Genomic DNA, 21,322 nt, shown 5'->3' on the forward strand with positions numbered 1-21,322 from the left:
GAGAGCCGCTGCTGCCATTGCTGTTATCAAGCGCGCAAGTGGAACGATTTGACGATTTGTGTGAACGCCGATAGAAAAGCCTAGGCGCCTATGCTTCCTGCGTCCGAAAAATCGTTGCTAAACGTTTTGGTGCCATCTTGACATGGCGATGGCGATGGGTGGGACGAAATTTCCGCTGTTTCGGTTTCGGTTTCGTATCCGATGCATGCGATTTTTCGACCTATTTTTCAGGAAAAAAAGTGCGCGTTAGAATCGGGTAAGTACGGTACTTGGTTGCACGTTTTACAGAGACTCACTCACCCTTGAGTGCCCTCGCGGCGTGGCACAGCCGTCAGTTGCGCTAGGTTGACGGGCCCTCAAAAAGCCAAAACTTGGTGTACACTGTTGAGTTATATATTGAATCATAGCTAAGGAACGTAGGAACAATTTGTATATCTTAAAATACCTGAAATAATTTTTAGTCTCGGTTAAAGTGAAGATTTGTGTTTTTTGTATACTTTTCTTGGGGGCTTTTTTCTGATTACTTGACAAATAAACTGTAAGTTATTGTTCCTTTAACAAAACTGCTGCTTTGTGTTTGGAAGAGCAATCTATAAGCTACAATTTCATGCATAGCAAGGCTACGTGTGTCTAGTATCTCAAGAGAAAAAAAAACGTTTTGTGGAAGCACCTAAAATCGGCCGTTTTTCCGCCGTAACGAAAGAGTTAACGAGCGCTGACATCACGCAGCACACAGGCACCTTTTCGAGCGCGGACCACGCGCAGCCGCCACGTACCGGATTTATTCCATACATAAGTCGCACCAGTGGATAAGATGCACCAACAAAAATTTCAGAAAAAAAAACGTGACTTATACGCCAGAAAATACCGCACTACAAGATGCAATGAAAACATCATTTACAGCTAGTCAGCTGACTGGGCTGTACACACAAAGAAAACAAATCACTGAAAGATGGAAGTGTTGAAAATGAAACCACCTTTTCTGTTCTATACTTGTTAAAGGGCCATGAGCACAAAATATAAGTTTGGTTCGTTCAAAAAGTTGCCTTGACGCAACAACAATCATGCCAATTTTAACGCAAAGTTCATACAACTGCACTCGCTTAAAAGTGGTGGCGACTCACGAGTCACTTTCTCACCTGGCTGTCACAGAGACTTCACAGAGACTTCAATGACATCACAGAGACTTGTTTATGCAATCGGCGGTTTCCAAACTCAACCGCCAACAACAAACATGACGGTGTGATTGTAGTGGTGCCCCTGGTTTGGTTTGACCATTCCACTTCATTGCTAACTGGCAGTTATTACACAGATAACTTTCTATTTACTAGCATTCCCGCTATTGCATCACTGCTGGCATCAAGTATCGTGAAATTCAAAAGCTTTAAATATTTTTCGGTTAAAAAATCATCTTTCATGTTGAATTAATTTGAGCGAGTTCCCAAAGGCTTTCAAATTAATTAAGTTGCATTTTCTCCTTATGGCCACTTTAAGATCTAAATCAGGTGTGCTCACAAAAACATAAAATGAGTGCTTATTCAGTATAAGATTAGTTATGAATTAACATTTTAATTGAATGTAATTATTTCCACATAAGAGAAAAAGGAAAGGTTTCTCGATATTTCGTGGTAGCAATTTTCCGGCAAGTGGTCCGCAAATACGCAATGACTACTAATAACAGAAGTTGGTGCTCTTTAATACCCTGAACTTTCAAGCCTAATGAGCAGTACTCAGGAAGCTCTGAAAATAATACACATGTGGTGGTCACACAGGCATACCATGCCTCCGCAGATCCACGAGCTTGAAAATATCTGTCATCTGTCACGTAAATGGAAACAATCAAGGCACGATTCCAGCTGAATTGCAGTAAGGGGTTTGAACCTCAAAATGTCAACACCTCTCTCTTTAAATTATAAGCTTTGTATAGCTTTTTTCACCTCTGAGACTGCATGGGTCAATTGCGGCAATTGTTTTTTATAATTGTTCTGCACAGGGCTCACTGCAAAACATTTGTTCATCTCAGTGTTGGCCAATGGCTGGCTCTCTGGTCAGGGACTTTACTTGTGGAACAACGTCTACTAAGAAGTGGTAGTTTCAAGTAAATGAACCGTGAAGGACAAGTTACTTTTAGACTGAAAACTTTTTTCTTTGTAGCTGAATGGCCATATGGCTGCATTTTTGTATACTGGCAGATTTTTTCCGAATTTATTTGTTATGTGCATTCAGTAAAGGACTACATTATCACTCCTGTTGCAGGAATATCAGACACAGCTCTAATTTACTTGGGAGCTGTATCACTGTTGACATCCTTCTATTATGTTTAGTAAAGGCTCTTCAAACGACTTTGTTGCCCGCATTTGTGGGCTTTACCTCATGCAATTGTGCTGCTATCTTTTTTCAAACCCTTGCTGTAAGACTATGTTATGTGTACAGTGTTGGCCAAGCAGGACTGAATGAAGTGAGCTCGCCAGGCTCACGAAAAAGAGAACGTACTCCAATACAGTTTTACAAAAATGACGCTGATGGCGTAGTGCACTGTCGGTGGGTACTGACACTAAAAATTGCCCATCTGGAAATGCTTACTTTAAAAAAAAATGCATGAGAGTAAACACCATCACAAGAAACACACATCATGCATATAGGTTTAGACAGTTGAGAAGGGTGAAAGGGGCTACTGACTGAATTGCAGCGGGTGTTTTCTTGAAGCAGCTTAATCAGCTCATCCGTGACAATTCCAGTATCTCTGACGGAAGCACGTGTGACCAACTCTATCACATAAAGCCTGACACTAACATTGTCAGGGACCGTTTGCATAAGTCGCACCAGTGCAGCTGCAACCAAACAAAGACAACAGTTACAAAAACCAGACAGCAACAAAAACAAACAAAAAAGGTCTGTCAGTAAGCCTTAAAGAACTGAAGCAGTGAAATGCACAACCCTTGCCACTCAAGTGAAAGACAACTTTACCAGACTTTTAAGAGCTTTCAAAAACAAGACCCTTCACTTGAAGACAAAAATTAACTGCTATTTTAAGTCACGCATTTTCCTCCTTTTTTTACACATTTTGTTCCCAAACTTTCTCAGATGGCACTGCATTACTGTAGCTAAGTGACAAGCACTGCGAGTGAACATAAGGTTGTTCACACACACACACACACACACACACACGCACGCACGCATGCACACACACACACACACACACAACAAAAAAAAACATATCATTCTTTGTTAATGTTAAGTCATCTTAACACCCAGGAAGTTCCTCAATCTGACAAATGTCCTCTTCGGTCATATGTATATACATACCAAACACATCCCGGGAAAACTTGTCGCAAAGCAAGAAGCTTGTGGTATATGCAAGAGATTCTTGTTGAATTTTAGCACAACTGTCATCAAACCTGAAAAAATAAAAGTGCCACAAAAAAGGCTGTGCTAATCTTTGTGAAAAGCGTGTAATTTTGATATGTATATTTAATAACAGCGACAGGAGTTAATGGGCTTGCACCATGCGTTTAATTAACTCGCTTTTAAGACTGCATTTGCTGTAGTCTCGTAGCCAGGAGGTTTATCTCGAAAATAAGGAAAGAAAAATTAAAATAAAACTACTTTAACCATAAAACAAACAAAAAACGAAAAGAGCAGTAAGTTTTCTGACCTCAAAAGGCTTCTATGGTATAAATTTTTTTTCTGGTAATTGGAAATAGCAAGTATCAGCAAAAAATTAACACTGCTAAGTAAACATCCAGCTAATTAACTAAGGGTGATAACAACATGAAACACCAGATGTCTGCTTAACTGAGGTTTTGAAATTTTACTTTCATAGATTGTTAGCTTATCATTTGAAGGCGCATCCAAAATCTGGTCCAGCATGTCTGTGCATGGATGCCGACTCCGCAGAGTTCTTCACCTTTCCAGGTATAGCTTGCACAGCAGCTTGCAGCCAGGAGCCAAGTGAAGTGAATGTCTTGACATCAGGTAGCCCAAACATTGCACAGCCAAAAAACGTCCGTGTGAGCTTGCAGACTGCGTGCAAATTTACAGTGCGGTAAAACAAACCAAAAGTACATCGCGCACAGCTTAATCGCATCAGGAGAGTCACCCAAACAAAGTGAGAGCAGCTGAAGAGATTGGCCAAGACCTAACTTGGCCAACTTGGATCATCAAAGAGAGGCAAATTCATCGCCGCCATATCAAGTGAAGGGCAGTTGCTTTGCCAAGTAACTGAGGCTAGCCGTGCATTTGTAGTGTAGACCACTCTCCAACAGTTTTAAACCTATAGTTACACATGGCACTCACTGGTTTTTCATAATTAACTCGAATTAATATAGTTGCCTGTGTATATCAAAGAAGTACAGAAGTAGGTATCGGCCTGCTACTGCTCCCTAATAATCTTATAACTTCTGCATTTAGAATCTCATGTTCCACATTATTGGAAAAAAAAAATGCGGAATTATCACACGCACATGGGTGCTACAAATTTCACCAGAAGCCAAAAGTGTTTGCATATCGATCTAAGATATTGATTGATCGAGTGAACTTGTTGATTTGTTTAGTTGGTTATTTTAAATTACTTGCTCAGTTATACATTGTGGTAACTGGCTCCACCTAGTGGCGCTAAACGGATGAACATCCATGTACACCCAATTAAGAGAGGCCGCAGCTACTGCGCTAATAAAAGGTAGCAGCATGACCTGTGTGGTCAACCTGCCTACACCCCTTACAGTGGCTGTTGGGTCCTCACTGCCATGCACTATGTCCGCGGGACCGGTCACCTCATCCATAGGGTGCGAAAGCGTGCATGTGTGTACGTGTCTGTGAGTGCATGAGTGTACACTGGAGTGCCAAACTGCAGGCCATATATCAACCTGATGTGTCCAAACACACCATACATCGATTCCAGGCAGTGGATGCAGTAAAAAAAATGCTCGAACAACCATGACATGGTCAATGAAAACCGTTTCTACTGTTCTACGCAGAGTCATGACAGCACGTGCAACATGTGACAGAGCAGAACTAAGCATGTACAGGTTGTGTTACCTGAACCATCCGTGCAAGCCTGCCAAATACAAGCTGTGTAGCCATGGGACACAGTTGAACCACTTCATGCAGAAGACCGATGTTGTGTTCCACGGCCAAATCATGGGTAGCGAGGGACCGATCAAGCAACTGCAATACACAGCAAACAAAACTTTGGTCCTCCATAATACAGTAATTTCTCTTTAACTTCAACTCGAATACTATCTCAAAATAACGGTTAAGTTGAAAATTTTTCTCGCCCTGCGTTTATCTCCCATAGGTGCTACGTATTTGCTTCCCTTTATCTCGAAATGTTTTTGCAGGGGACCACGGATGTTTTGAAATGTCAACAGAGAGCTTACAAGGCACTACAAGTGGCTGATAAGGTCTCCACTACTAGCCAAATGTGGTCATGAACGGCAAATTTGAAATTATCGCCTCCCCGGTGGTTCCCTATCCAACGTGTCAGACAACTGTGGGGGGGATAATGCGTGCATCACCATGGTACCCTTGAGGGGCGTCACTTATGCGGAAGTTATCACGTGTTTTTTAACGGTAGGCTGGACCACGGCCGGACCCAGCCCTTGCAAGTGCACGAAAGAGGTTGTTCTGATTGTTATTTGCTTTTGCCGCACTACATGTGTGACACATGTCACATGAAGTCTTGAATTTCAGCATTTTTTACATTTTGCTTAACTCGAAACTCCACCTGTCGCAAATTTTTAGCAGATTTTACGATTTTGAAGGGCACAGCATTTTTGGCCATTTCGAGGTACATTTTTCTTGGCATCTACTAAACCTATCTACATGATGCATACATAATTTTCTTTGAAATTGTAAGCTCTTTTAACTGTACCAGAATTATTGAAATCAGACAAAAATTTAAATGTGTGATAATTTTTTTCCACCAGTACCTAAACTTTGGCTTAATTTACATATTGAAAATTCTATAACAAAAGAAACCGATACGTGCATATTTTCAATTCTGGCACAGTAGATGTGACAAGTTATGTAGATGTCAGGAAAAAAGGCTCAGCTGGTTATCCTGGGAGATATAGGAAATGATGGTACTTATGTAATAAAAAACACTGTTTTGAGATAATTGAGTTTAAAGTAAGATCAGATGTGAAAAACAATACTGTTTTGCCACAGACACCACTAGAGCATTTATTTAGTAAGCACTGGCTTTGCAATCACCGTTGAAGTCATTTTTTTCGCTTTCCAACCTGTCGCCTGTCCTGCCATGCCTATTTTGTGAGCTGTCATGCAGCTCTGTTCACAACGTATTTTTGCTTGTGGTCAACTTGTTTTAGCCACTTAATGGTGGTGTTGCGCCCAGGGTTCATTCCGAATTATTTCGAAATGCTGGCTCGTGCGATGCTACCATCATTCAGTGAAAGAACAGCATCCAATGTTGCAATCTTGAGAGTGTGAAGCCCAACAATGACATTTTTTGGCGCGCGGCTCCGAAGCGCACGTGGAAAAAACATGCACAGCATCTTTGGATTGCCTTGGTTTAAAAATCAGCTATGCAATAGTTGCCAAACAATTTCTTAGTACAGCTGGTGACAGACTAGCATTTTGATCTGGAGCTGGGAATTTCTTGATGCAAAAAATTACAATAAACACGGAACACATTCTAACATGGGACATGGTCACTTATGACTTGATTCTGGAAAAACTGTTTTTGAGCCAGAAATACAACCTTATAAGATAAGTGTGATTTTGGAAAATGCGCATAAGGAGGTGAACTTCCCTAATTGCGAATAAAAAAAAAATCACCTTTTTTGAATTTCGTTTCACCCTGTACCCTTAACGAGTTATTACTATATATACAGCTGCAGGGCTTGATCTCTTGTAGGCTGACAGGTAAATTATAATAACTCCAGCACTAAAGTTACATGGGGAAGCTCCCTGCATAATCTGCATCATAATGCAGCTGCCAGAAGTGTCAGATGAGTAAGGTAAGCACAGAAATCCTGCTCTACCTATCAAACTCAACTCACTGAGATTGCGAGAACTGGGATAGAGATTAAGTATTGGGCAGTTGACGATAACCATGCTTCTAGTAAGTCAATGATGCATGCAAGTTGAAGGTGCGCCAACCTGCCCATTCATTTGCTGTTTCGACTACAATAAAACCCGAAGTCAATCAAAAAGAGCTTAGTGTGATCAGAGGCACATCAAAAAGGATTCCCTCCATTGCGGCAATCGTTTGTGCAAGTTATTTATTAAGGGCAAGAGTGGATAGGGGAACGCTGTAGTTCTTAACAAAGCCAAGGTGCAACTCTGCAATGCAAAATGACATAGCAGGCATGGATTTGCCTGCAGTAATGCAGAAAGCACAATCTCAAAAAATACTGTGGTTGATTCTTTTGTCATAGGAATCGGCAAAACACGAAAGTGAAATGTGCAGCGAAATCTGCGGCTGAGCATGATTTGCGGGTCGGCAGCTGTCTTGCGGGTGTGCTTGGTGAGTGACGTCCTGCTGGCGGGTCGCTTCGCCAAAGGTGTACTGGCGTCATTTTCGTGACGAATGTACATCAGTGAAATCTTGGTGTATCCCGGCATATAACACTTTCACGTTAAAATATAAAACCCGAAAACAAACAACCCTAAGTATAACGTACGCTTTAAGTACTAAAAGTGGCTTCCCCACAAGAAGACCCTGTGTGCAGGGGTGCACCCTTTGCAGTCCGCTTGCTTCGTTAAACTGCTGTTGTTTCCGTGACGGATATGATGTCATTGAAATCTTTGTGTATCCGGGAATAAAACACTTTCGTGTTAAAAATTATAAAACAAGATAGCCAGTTTTGGCACATGTGACATATATGTGTAAATCTCAAAATTCTGCAAAGCCGCCTCATGCCTTTTTATTTAGTCAACTAGAGTCATTCTTTTAAACATTTGGGCAAAAAAGCACTTTGTAAGATCGCTTTGGGCAATGACTTGAGTGCTGTGAGAATGTACTGTTTAACTTGCCTGATTCTGCAATATTTTCAAGAGTGTTTTGGAAGCGTACGCAATAGCTCAGTTCACTGATTTCAGTTTTCAAGAAATAAAGCGTATAGTACATAGACGAGAATAACAAACAATTTGATATGTTGCATGTACTATTTTTTATTGTAGAAGACGGTTTAACCTCGCAGAGTGAAAAATAATGTGGACAGATTGCACATTGTGCAAATGCAGCACTATAATAAGTAACCACATTGCGACAAATATTAAAGCTATCGAAATTACTGCAGGCTTTCAAGTTGCACACCAGCCAAGAACAACAGGACTGTCCCTGCAGATAAAACAGAATGTGACAAAATTGTTCCCTTGTGGTCATTTCCGAATTATTGAGAAAAACATGTTTCCCATGACAAGCTGGCCAGGGAATATTCCAGCTTCCAAGTTTTGTGGTTTGTTTCTCCCTGGGTCCAATAGGGACACACTACAACAAATCGAACAGAACAGCCATCACTGCAGTTGCTCACCTCTTCAATTATTTGCTGCAAAGGATAGGATGCATGCCGTACGAGCTCTTTGGATGCAGCGTAGCAAAATGGAAATTTTTTCTGCAAAAAAAGAAAAAAGACGAAGAAGAAAAAGAGCCAGGACCTGAACCAAGCTCATTACTGTATAAACTGACCGAATGTATAAAATGGTCACAGCATGGCATTATCAAGGCATGCAATAAGCAACCCACCATGTTAGCTCCCTACAACAACAACCATGCTTCAGCAAAAGTGCCAAAATATCCCCACCACTGGAGAGCGGTTCAGAAGAGCTGATTTTAAGTGCAGAGCATTTCAGGGGCTTGCCTTGTTGTTGTAGCTCAAGACCTAAGTAGAGCCACTCATTGTTCTGTCGTTGCGGCGTCCCACTAGTGGCTTCGAAAGCCAAGCAGTTTATGTAAGTAGTCATAAGCGCTCGAAACTCGTGAACCACTGGCACCTGTCATACACCTCCCCGTTGTTCAGTGAAAAGAAAATTGTAGGTACGTTTGAGGCAAAATCCGGCAGCACCCGTGTTCATTTAGTTAGGAATGCTCGTTGGGTTGGTTTTTACGATATTAAGCGAAAAAAAGTTGCAGTGCAACGCCGGCACGTGCGGGAGGAAAAGCAAGCACAAAAAGAACAGAACTCCCGCCGGCGCAGTTTCAGGCAAGGGGCGCGCAAGCATGTCGAAGGCGGGAAATCTGAATTGCATTGGGTGGTAGCAGTGAGCGGTCAACGGCACTACAGCCCATTATGGCGAATCACTGCTCTGCACTTCTGACAGCTTTTACATTGAGTGCAACAGCTTTAATTTTTTTGGTGAAGTGGCTCAACAAGTTAGGTACACTTGTTTAAGAAGGCACTCCATGTATGCCTTCTTTCGGTATGCCATTCCTCAATCTGTAAAAGTGACACTATCCTACCTCCCATAACAAGAAGAATCATGACACTCTAGTGACTACCGTAATTACCCGATTCTAACGCGCACCCGATTTTCCTGGCAAAAAAAAATCGAAAAAACTCGCACTTCCGATTGTAACGCGCACGGAACTTTGTGAACAAGAAAAACGAATGAACGGGCGATTTATTCCTCGAAGTAATCTCACCCATCTCACTCCTCGTCGTTCTCCGCTGACGACAACATCTCGTCCTTGGTGCCGTCAAGCGCGTTCGCGATGCCACACTTCATAACGAACGTTCAACCATGATCGATGGGATCGCGGCCCACGCCTCGCACGCCCATCCTGCGAACTTCTCCAGAGGCGCACGCTTCAGCCGACCACTCCTCGTTTTGAACGCGTGAGAGCCGCTGCTGCCATTGCTGTTATCAAGTGCGCAAGTGGAACGATTTGACGATTTGTGTGAACGCCGATAGAAAAGCCTGGGCGCCTATGCTTCCTGTGTCCGAAAAACTGTTGCTAAAAGCTTTGGCGCCATCTTGAGATGGCGATGGGCGAGACGAAATTTCCGTTGTTTCGGCAGTTTCGGTTTCGTATCCGATTCTAACGCGCATGCGATTTTTCGACCTATTTTTCCGGAAAAAAGGTGCGCGTTAGAATCGGGTAATTACGGTAGTCATTAACCACTGCAACTTGTAAGGTCGTCCTATCACTGAGGAGCAAGCGTTTTCAGCAACTATGAAAATGTGCCACGATGTATGGTAAATAAATAATAACCAATAAATTCAAGGTCACTGCTAATAACCCTTACCTTCAGCGGTGGAATCAGATGGGCAAAAATGTAACCAAGTGTCGCTTCTGGTGCATCCAAGTCATTCAAGATTGGCGAAAGGAATCGCCAGCCTTCAGCAATCAGGTTGATGTCATGGCTGCCGAAATTTAATTGGTTTCAGTTAGCATAAGCACAACATTTCAGCAACAGTGAACAGGAGATTGCGCTTGGCGTTATTTTCATTATGGTGGCATTTAGAGGTGATGACTGCACACAATTTTTTTTTTACCAAATCTGGTTCATAGTACTAGCAACCTATACCTTAAGACAAAGTCATCAGCTTTTTAAAGTCACAACGCTAGCATATACGGCTCAAGGTTCTTTATGCCAATAACTCTGCGTATCAAAGGACTTGAGATGTGAATTCATGGAAATGCCTTGCCACGTACTTGTGCCCTATTTTAGTTGCTTGCACGGTAATCCCGTGCCGTGCGTTAAAAAGAGATATTAAAGACCTTTAAGTAACACACATTTTCATGGTCTCTGACAGTTATTGCTGTACAAAAGAACGGAGTGAGTGACTGCCAAAGCATCCACTAACCTGACAGCCGTCCTCACTAACCTGATTGAGCTGTAAAGGCTGACAAACAGGCTGCGGATGATCTTAGGAAAATTACGCGGTTTTGGTTGCAGGCGGATGAACAGCCGGCCGTGGCCCAGTGTCTGAGGGGGAGGGGGGCAAACAAAAAGGGTATGCAGAATGACTGCAAATGAAATTGATATTCCTTGCAGCATTCCTTGCATCACAGTTGAGGATGAAGCAACGCAGTGAGCCGACCTAGTTGGAAGTGATTTATGCCCAGTTGAAAATAATATTTCTTCTAGCTGGATTATTGAACCGAAAATTTCTTCTTGCTAGAAATATTCTAGCTCATTTCTAGCTGGATTGAGATTTCGATCCGGCTGGCAGCTATTACGTCCAGCCGGCATTTGTCAGTGCAGCTAGGAAAAAACCTGCAAGCTGGAAATAAATCGTCTCTAGCTAGACTAAGAATTTTTCTAGTTAGAAGCTGTCAATTCCAGCTAGAATCTGTAAATCTGGCCAGAAATGAAGGTCAAAATTATGATTTCTTGCTAGAAATGCTCTTTCCATTTTAACGGAGGTGGGTATATGATTTCGTAAAGATAAACAAGGACCCAGGAGGAAACACATGAACGAGTGAGAGGTGAGAGAGTTGAGACGAGAGTTAAGAGATGGCACATTAATTATTTTATGAATTTTACTCGCCATTTACAGTTGGCTTTGTAAGCAGGTCTTGTTCTGCATTCCCTCACTTTGGGGCAAGCTTTTTAAAATCGTTACAGAGCAAAAATGCCAGCTCATTAGCATGGTGTGTTGAGCGCATGCTGTGCACGACAAGTAAAACAGCTTGAATCATTCGTTTCAGCTCCTCTTGCTCGCATTTTTTTTCACCACACCAATGGGGATTAGTGTAGTTGATACCACCTGGCTTCATGCACACAAGTGCTCTTCTAGTTTTCATGCTTTATTGATACAGTATGTCCGTTTTATAAGTGATGACAATATTTTAAATCTTCTAGGTGCCTAGCATGATCATATGGCATGGATATTTTTTGGTATCATTATGAAGAACTTGATGAAGAAAGGCAGTCCTGAAACTGATCCACCGAATGGTCCAATTTACGAAAACATTTTCAGATTGGTAGGCTTTTCATTTTATATTTTACAGCACTTTCAACAGAGTAGAGTCAAAACTCGATCTAACGAAACCCGATCTTATGAATTTCCCAGTCTAACGAACAAATTTAGATTCCCCCGCAGGTGCCGATACGGCTCAATGCTTTTATGAATTAGAACTAACGAAATAGATTCAGCACCATACATGATTTAACAAAGTATTTCAAGAAACAGACATATCTCAAAGGAGCAGTTTCGAATGTGTTTCATAGAACGCCACAAAGACTTTTGTGCCACATCAGAAAGGAAAAATGAAGCGTCTAGTTTTGTTTCTACACAGCTGTACGAGATAAACTCAGCTGTTCCATGCCCGCAGACCACGGCTTCCCGGCTGGCACACTTTCCACAATCTTGAAGGGAAAGGACGAAGTGGCCATCATTCACACCACTTCATCTGGGATTGCTTCGAAGAAAAATAATTTCAAGACCATCCCGCACAAAAAGTTGGATGAAGCCCTATTCATGTGGCTCAAGGATGTGAGAACCCAGAGCATTCCGCTCAGCCAGGAAGTGGTACGACAAAAAGCGATGTGTATTGCTCCTCTGCTGGCATGCGACGACTTCAGGCCAAGCCCTAGCTGGTTTTTCAAGATCAGGCATTGATATTGGATTGGAAAAACATTTATTGTGCCTGCGGTTGAAGTCCAAGTTAGGACTTCAGACTTGGCCAGTGTCGTCCTCGCTGTCGCCACCAGGGTTAGAGGCCCCCCGCCCGTTACCGGGCTGTGAAGTCTCCTGCCTGGCCAACGCCACGATGACCCGCTGGACGGCCTCGAGTTGGAGGTCTTGGTTGCCAGATCGCTTAGCCTCTTCAAAGGCGGGTGGAAGCCTTCCTGATGTAGAATCTTCTGGGAAGTTCAGACAGTCCCAGACGATGTGCTCAAGAGTCGCGGGGGCGTTGCGACACACCCTGCACGTACCGTCGGGGTGTGCCTCCGGGAAAATCTTGTGCATGAAAGCCGGGCTCATGACCGTTCGTGTTTGAAGCTGCCTATATATGACTGCCTGCTCCCTGCTCAGCCCTTTACAGGGCGGCGGGAGCGTGCGTCTGGCGAGCCGATAGGCCTTGGTTATTTCGTTGAAGCTGGTCATTCGGTCTCTTGTACTGAACCACAAGTGATCACCACTTGACCCGGCGCGGTCTGTTAGTTCGCGCGCGCGGGCGTGTGCGGTTTCGTTATGGTTGGCGTTGGTGTGCGACACTTCCCCTGCGTGTGCCGGAAACCACTTTATTCTTGCCCTTTCCCGGTGTCTCGGTATCTCATTTAAAATTTTCGTCGCAGCAGCAGAGACCCTGCCTCGGGCGAAGTTCCTGATTGCCTGCCGCGAATCGCTGAGGACAGTGCGGCAGCCCGGGTCTTTGATGGCCAGTGCGATGGCCACCTCTTCAGCCTCTTCGGATGTACCGCTCGCTGTGCTGGCCGCCGCTCTGATGCTGCCCCCAGCATCGACGACAACCACGGCGAATCCTCTTCTGCTCGCATATTCGGCAGCATCCACGTAACGGGCGCTTGTGTCGCCGGCGTGCAGGTCCGCCAGTGCCTTGGCCCTCGCCTTGCGTCTGCCTTCATTGTATTCGGGGTGCACGTTGCGCGGGATAGTGTCCACGCGAATTTTGCTCCTGATCTCGTCCGGGACGGGCATCTTGGCTCCTTGTTGTTCATGATATCGTATTCCAAGCTTCTCCAGGATTCTCCTACCGGGCTTGGTCATGGAAAGCCTCTCCAGCTGGGCAATCCTCTGAGCCTCGGCAATTTCGTCGAGGGTGTTGTGGATGCCCAGAGTGTACAACCTCTCCGTGCTGGTGCATTCGGGAACTCCGATGGCCGTCTTGTATGCCCTTCGGATGACTACGTTGAGCTTGTTCGTTTCGTCCCTCTTCCATTTCTGGAAGGCGGCCACGTATGTGATGTGGCTGAGGACGAAAGAGTGCACGAGCCTCGTGAGGTTCTCCTCGCGAAGTCCCCTCCGTCTGTTCGACACTCTTCTCATTAGTCTGATGGCGTTGGCCGCCTTGCCGACGACCCGTGTCACTGTTTTCCCGTTGCCTCCGTGCTCGTTAATAAGCATTCCCAGAATACGGATATCTGTGACTCTGGGTATGACGGTACCATCTTTGGTGTAGACGGAGATTTCCTCGCGGTCGCTTCTCTTTTCAGTGCGGGGACCTTCCCTGGGCCTGTATAGCAGCACCTCGGACTTACTCGGTGAGCATCTGAGGCCGGTGCCCTCGAGGCTTTCCTCGACCGTCCGTACCACCCGCTGAAGCGCCTCTTCTACTCGAGCGTCGCTGCCGCCTTCGACCCACAGCGTGATGTCGTCGGCATATATGGTGTGCCCGACGTGCTCCACCTCTGCGAGTCTACTGGCGACCTCGATCATGACTAGGTTGAATAGGAGCGGCGAGATCACCGACCCTTGAGGGGTGCCTCGGCTGCCGTTCTCTTTGGCGTCCGTTGCGAGATCCCCCGCAACGATTTCTGCCGTTCGGCCCGTGAGAAAGCTACCTATGACTCGTGGGTCCGCTTGCCCATGTTCAACTTAGAGACTTGGCTCAGGATCGCCGAGTGGTTGACATTGTCGAAGGCCCCCTGTAGATCCAGGCCCATGACGGCCCTTGAGTCTCGGGTGTCCCTGTCGACAATGAGGTGCTTCAGTTGTATCATGGCGTCCTGCGTGCACAAGTGCTGCCGGAATCCGATCATACTGTCGGGGTAAAGGTCGTTGTTTTCGAGATATTCTTGCCAGTGCGCTAGTAGGACGCGCTCCAGTACCTTGCCCACGCAGGATGTGAGCGATATTGGACGGAGGTTGTCTATGCTCGGCGGCTTTCCAGGCTTGGGTATCAGGATCATCTTAGAATGTTTCCACTCCTTCGGTACGACTCCCGACCTCCAGCACTCGTTGAAGTATTTCGTGAGGGCTACAATCGAGCGGTCATCGAGGTTCTTGAGTGCTCCGTTCGGCACGTGGTCGGGACCCGGAGCCGATCTGCTGTTAAGCTCTTGCAGAGCCGTCCGCACTTCCTCGACGTCGATGTCTCTGTCCAACCTGTCTTTTGGGCTTCCAAAGTAATCTCTGTGGGTGACTTTCGGCGTGGATGGGATGTATTTCTCCAGAAGTGTCTTCTTCACCGCATCCTCGCCTCTTTCCTTGATTTCCGCGTGTAGGATCTTTGCAAGCCTATCCCTCTGATAAGACTTGGTCTTCGTCTTATCCAGTAGGTGCCGGAACAGGTTCCAGGTTCTGCCGTTGTGGAGTTGGCCATCAGCAGCGTTGCAGAGTTCGTTCCATTTCTGGTTGTTGAGCGCGTGGCAGTGCTCCTCAATCTTGCGATTCAGACCGGCGATCTTCTTCCGCAGCCCTCTGTTGAGCCTTTGCTTCTTCCATCGCTCTGGTAGAGATCGCTTCGCCTGGATTAGATGGACTAGCCTGCTGTCCATGCTGTCGACTTGAACATCCGTCTCGATTTCTCTCGTGGCCAACTTCACGTCCCTGGTAACGTTTTTCATCCAGGCGGCGATGTCTTGGATGTGTTCGTTTTCGTCTGCGGCTTCGTTTCTTTGCCTTCTGAAGGCTTCCCAGTCGACCCATTTGTGCTTTCGTGCCTGAGGTGCGCTGGCTCCACTCAGTCGCACTGTAGTTTCCACAATCATGTGATCACTTCCAAGGTCCAGTCCGGTGTTCTTCCACTGTACGTCCTCCGCCACGATGTTCTTGACAAAGGTGAGGTCAGGGGTGGTGTCTCTGGACACCGAGTTGCCCGTTCTCGTCGGGTTGGCAGGATCCGTGACGAGGACGTACCCATTGTCGAGCGCATCCTGCGCCAGGTTTCTGCCTTTGGCGTTGCTCTTGACGTAACCCCAGGACTGGTCCATGGCGTTGAAATCGCCGCATACCAGTAGCTTGGAGCAGCCTGCCTGTGCACTGGCCTTGAGTAGAAGCGCCCTGAAGCGCTGCCTGCGTTTACTGGGGTTGCTGTAAACGTTGAGGATATAAATACTTTCCTTTCTTTTCCTGCCTACCACCACTTCCGCAAAGACGTGATCAATTGTAACGTTCGTGAGATTAAGTTCTAGCATTGTGCGCTCCTTCCTGGCCATGACGCATAGTCCCCGGCTATTGTCGTCGGTAGACCATAGCGCTCTGTAGCCATGTAGGGGGTGACGCACTGTTAAAGTTTCTTGGAGTAGGATTATGTCTGGTTTCCGGTCGCTGCTCTCGATGTGTTGCAGTAGAACTGCCCACTTCCTGTGCAGGCCGCGGCAATTCCACTGCCAAACGACTATTGTTGTTTCTGGGGCCATGACTCGTCTGTACTGGTAATGCCGCCCTGCGCCGTCGTGCGTGGGTCCTGGTGTTGGGATAAGGCCTCATAGCTTAGAGTGTGTTGGGTGGCTCCCTCGATCTGCAAGAACCGTTCGTGGTCTATCCTGCTTTTTTCGGCGATGGCCAACTTGAGCGAGTCGATCATTTTTTCCATCCTCGATTCGAACATTCGCTCCTTCCTCTTTTCTAGCTTGCTCAACCTGTCCTCTAGTCGAGCTTCGTTGCTGCTAATTTCTTTGGTGCCACGTTTTTTCGTGATCCTCTTCTTGAGTGCCGGTTCTTTGAGTTCCTGGGCATCATCGACAGTTTCCATTGGCTGCCCCTTAGGCAGAGACTCAGACTTGTTGGTCGAAGGGCCCGGGGCGGTGTCATTGCCCCTAGCCTCCGCCAGACATTGTAGGCTCTTCTTCAATTCATCTATCATTCTTCTCAATTCCTTGTTTTCCTCGCGAAGAGCCTCTATCATTTCGTGCTCCTTGCTTTGCGTGTGCTGTTTCTTGGTTGCATTGCCGCTGGCCTTTCTGGTGCTCTTGGCCGCATCCGCCCAGCTTACGCGGTCCTTTGACGGGGATCTTCCTTTCCGGGAGGTGCTGGGACTCCGACTCTGACGGCGCAAGATGCCTCCGTGGGATGGCGACCGGCCCTTAGAATTCGAACGGTTCCTCGAATGTGATCTTGGTTTGCGGGCGGAGCCCAGTACTGGGAAGTCGCTTTCCGATGGCAGCTGGCTCTCTTCTACCGAAGCGTAACGCCGCTCCCATTGTCTTTTCCTGACGACATATGGCGTCTTGTAGCGTGCCTTGCAGGCCTTATCACCCGTAACGTGACCCCCACCGCATAGCTTGCATCTTGGTGAGCATGGATGCTGTTCCTCCGGGTTGAGTTTGCCACACCCCCGGCATCTTCTTTCATTCGGGGTGGGACACACGTCTTTTCGATGACCAACGCGCCCGCACTGGTGACAGACATCCACCTGCTTGCGATAGAGAGAGCATCTTAGCAACGCCGACCCGTACCTCACGTAAGTCGGAACCTTCGCGCCCTTGAAAACGACGATGACCGTTGTCGTTTCGCCGATTCTCTTGGCTCCTAGGGCTAGCGGATTACGCTTGTTGACCACGCGCTCGTCAATGTTGTCGGAGGTTTCGCTTATCGGGATTCCTCTGATGACTCCCTTGACCGTATCGTGCGGCGCAGTTCTGTAGGCCCACACTTCATGCTTCTTTTCCCGTATGGCGATTTCTTTGATCTGGCTGTACCGGGTGGCTCGTTCCTCCTCTGAGGTGCAGATCACAACAATGTTTTGCTGAGCATTTACACAGAGGATGTCCTCGTACTCAACTTCCTTGGTGGTACCGGCCGCTGCATGTACAGCCGCAGTCAATTCCACTATGCCTAGCTTGGCCAAGTTGATACCTCCTCGAGGTCTCAAGACGATCTTGATGGTATCCCTGGGCAGCGCTGGCATTCTCGCAGCCTTGATCGCCGAAGATCTTGTTTTCCGGGCGCTAGCCGCTGCCTGCTTAGCTGCGGCTGCGTCTTTGCTCGTCCGCGACGGGGTTTCTTGTTGGCGACTTCGAGCGAGACGGACACTCGCCATTTTCCATCCTGCTTCTTGCATTTCTTCGGGTGAAATGTCCTCACCCTCCACTTGCACACTCATTTTTCCAAAATCCCTGATGGACGGAGTGGACGACTCCATCTCGGCGTCTAAACTTGCCATCTTGCGGGGTCGAGGTGGCCGCAGCTGATGTAGCGCTGGGCCTACCCTCGGTGACCACGCCTAAGCTTAGTGGCCTCACGCCGGTGAAAAGTCGAATAGTCAGATAAATCGACTTGCCTTTGATGATGTTGGTATCAATCGATGCCGTGTGCTTTCACGAACACATTGGTGAACACGAATCAAGGCTTAGAACTAATGGGCATTGCTAATTTGCCATTAGAAACGGAGCCGATGTGAAGCGCGTCCGCTCTCGCTATATCTTCGTCTTCCTCCCCAGGCATTGATAGATTATCAGCCGGCGAGCGTCACGGCCGCCGCAACTATGATGTTCCATTTATATAAATATCGAATTTATGGAATCAACTGTTTGAAAAATGACAGTCCCGAATTTACAAAGTTCTCGATTTAACGAAACAATTCTCAGTTCCTGGTGAGTTCGTTAGATCGAGTTTTAACTGTATAACCACTTTGTGCAAGCTAAATTGTGAAGTACACCAGAGTCATCACAAGCAACATGCTCCAATGGCTGGTGGAGCCATCAGCACTCCTAGTGAACTGAAAACACAATCTTACTTGGTACACTACACCTAGATAAATGAAATGGTGAATAGGCGCGACTCACAATTTACACATTCTAAACTTTCTGATATTTTAAATTACCAATGAGTTCGAGTGACCTTGGAAGCACAAGTTCGGGTATGTTTTTGTTGATAGTCAGGAAAATCATGTTCCAAAATATTCCTGCCAATTTAAATAATGTTTGGGTCATTTAAACGATATCAATTGTGTTATGTTTTGACATAGCAATATACTGTTGACTCTGTATTTCTGAAATAGAAAATCATTCCTAAAAGTGCCGGAAATATGGGCCTAAAAAAGTGCTTCTACAGTAACCTTCTCAGCATGTCTAGATGACAAAAATTTAGTAGCTAATTTAAAAAGAATCTTAAAAAACAGCGTACACTGCTGATGAGCTCACCTTGAACAATTCCCACCATTCCGCGTGCAAAACACCAGAAAAGTTCTTCAGTGACCCCAGCTGCATGATCAGATGTTCCAACACATTCTGAAATATTAAATACATGATCTGCAAATACCATAATAACAATCATCATCATCATCACCCTACTCAGGTCCACTGCAGGACGAAGGCCTCTCTCACTGACCACCAACCACTCCTGTCCTGCGCTACTGTAGTCCATAGTTTATCCCCGAGTTCCCTTATTTCATCCCTCCATCGGATTAATGGCCTTCCCCTTCTTCTAGACCCATCTCTTGGAATCCACTCTGTTACCCTAATTGTCCACCGGTTGTCGGTTCGTCTCACTACATGGCCAGCCCAAGTCAATTTCTTTTTCTTTATTTGGACTATGATATCTTCTCAAGTTGGTTCTCTGATCCAGGTAGCTCGTTTCCTGTCCCTGAGTGTTGCTCCTAACATTATTCGTTCCATGGCCCGTTGAGCCGACCTAAGTTTGCTTTCTAGTTGTTTATAAGGCGCCAAGTTTCAACTCCGTATGTCATCACCGGCGGCATGTACTGGTTTTAGATTTTTCTTTTTAATGACAGAGGTAGCGTACTTTTGATTAATCAAGAGTGCTTTTCAAGTGCGCCTCAACACATACCTATTCTGCGCTGGATTTCTCTCTGGTGGTTGGGGTCAGCACTAACCATCTGTCCAAGGTAGTTATATTTTTTTTACCTGCTGTGGTGGCTCAGTGGCTAAGGCGTTGTGCTGCTGAGCACGAGGATGTGGGTTCGATTCCCTGCCGCGGCGGCCCCTTTTCTGATGGAGGCGAAAAGCAAAAACGCCCATCTGTACGAGATTTCGGCGCACGTTAAAGATCCCCAGGCGGTCATAATTAATCTGGAGCCCTCCAATACGGCGCGCCTCATTACCTGCGTTGCGTCGGAGCGTTAAACCCTACAATTTCAATCAATCAGTTCTATTCTTTTACTTTTTCTAGTGTTTTGTTTCCTAAGCTGAAGATGACATTTTTAGTATGCTTATTCCTTATAACTTTAGATTTATTCATACTAATTTTTAGCCTGACGGCTGTGCTTTCTAAATTGCAATTCCTCGAGGATTGTTTGAATGTGTTCTGCAGTCTCATGCCACTCAGCAAGACGATGTCATCTGCAAACCTCAAATGGCTCAAGTATTCTCCGTTTATCCTTAATCCTATGTTTTCCCAGTCCAGCTTTCTAAATACCCCCTCCAAGCATGCTGTGAATACTAGTTTTCGCGAGATGGTATCTTCCTGTCTAACTCCTCAACAGATCAGAAATTTATCCCTTTTCTTGTGCAGGGTTATCCTGCCCATGCATTCCTTATACATGTCTTTTAGAAGACTTATGTGGGTTTCCTCTATTCCCCGGTCTTTTAGTGCTTCTAGCACAGCTGCGGTGAGTACGGAATCAAACGCTTTCTCATAGTCTATAAATGCCATGTAAGCGGTTTAGTTCTGCGGTCTATCACTTGATTGACGACATGGATGGGATTTATGGTTGAGTAACCTTTGCTGAACCCAGCCTGCTATCTGGGTTGTTTGGAATCCAGGCTGTCTCCAATGTGGTTAACTATAACACAGATTATAAACAACTGAGAGTAGGTTGATGGGTCGATCTGTAATTCTTGAGGTCTTTGGGATCTCCCTTCTTATGAATCAGAATTTCGCTGGCGTTTTTTAAGTTATGGGCACTTTTTGTGTCTTCAAGCATTTGGAAAATAGTACAGCAACCATTCACAGTACAATATCTCCTCTCTTCTTCAAAAGATCCACAGTTATGCCGCCGTAACCTGCAGCCTTTCTTATTTTCCCGCCTTTGAGAGCCTTTCCAACCTTCTAGTGGGACATCGCAAGTTGAGCTTGTACTTGTGGGATTGACCAGGATAGGGAGCCTCGATGGGCTAATGTGCCCGCTTCTCAAAACAATGATTTGGAAACAAACAAATTTGGATAGTTTCCAGTCAAGCACAATCACAACACATAGCTTTGACCTTGAAATAGTTCTAGCTGTTTCCCCATTCGTTATATATCTATACAGTGTGGTTAATTAGGCGACATAAATTCAATAGGTCTACTTTTCGCAATTCCTAATTCACACAAATGACACAAAGCCAGGACAAAACAGGAACTATGCTCATTAAAAATGCATTACCACATCGTCTGGATGCAGGATATTATTCCTGACAATGGAGCATCAGGGGAACATTGAAGAGAGTATTCACTTTATTGTGTTAAAGTTTAGAGTGTGGGCCATGTTCGGAGTTTTTTCAGCAACCTCCCATCCATATTACATTGTTATATATTAGTAGTAGTAGTACTAAAGAATTTT

At 45.6% G+C, this 21,322-nt stretch overlaps 1 protein-coding gene across 2 annotated transcripts in view; it reads right to left on the minus strand.

Moving 5' to 3' along the window:
• Positions 1-21,322, minus strand: part of LOC144174413 (sister chromatid cohesion protein PDS5 homolog A-like) — a 44,208-nt gene that overhangs the window by 14,391 nt on the left and 8,495 nt on the right. For both annotated transcript variants that reach the window (XR_013323470.1, XM_077703121.1), the window contains exons 4-11: positions 18,963-19,049; positions 10,795-10,895; positions 10,212-10,329; positions 8,499-8,579; positions 5,038-5,166; positions 3,908-4,023; positions 3,307-3,398; positions 2,680-2,831 (exon numbers count right to left, since the gene is read on the minus strand). Coding sequence is in view for 1 of the 2 variants with exons in the window: in XM_077703121.1 (XP_077559247.1) it covers positions 2,680-2,831; positions 3,307-3,398; positions 3,908-4,023; positions 5,038-5,166; positions 8,499-8,579; positions 10,212-10,329; positions 10,795-10,895; positions 18,963-19,049 (876 nt within the window). In the remaining variant the exon portion in view is untranslated. The remainder of the gene's footprint in view (positions 1-2,679; positions 2,832-3,306; positions 3,399-3,907; positions 4,024-5,037; positions 5,167-8,498; positions 8,580-10,211; positions 10,330-10,794; positions 10,896-18,962; positions 19,050-21,322) is intronic.

This window comes from Haemaphysalis longicornis, unplaced genomic scaffold, assembly GCF_048455015.1.
Source record: "Haemaphysalis longicornis isolate Haplotype H1 unplaced genomic scaffold, Haemaphysalis longicornis Haplotype H1 scaffold_3, whole genome shotgun sequence".
Taxonomy (NCBI): Eukaryota; Metazoa; Arthropoda; class Arachnida; order Ixodida; family Ixodidae; genus Haemaphysalis; species Haemaphysalis longicornis.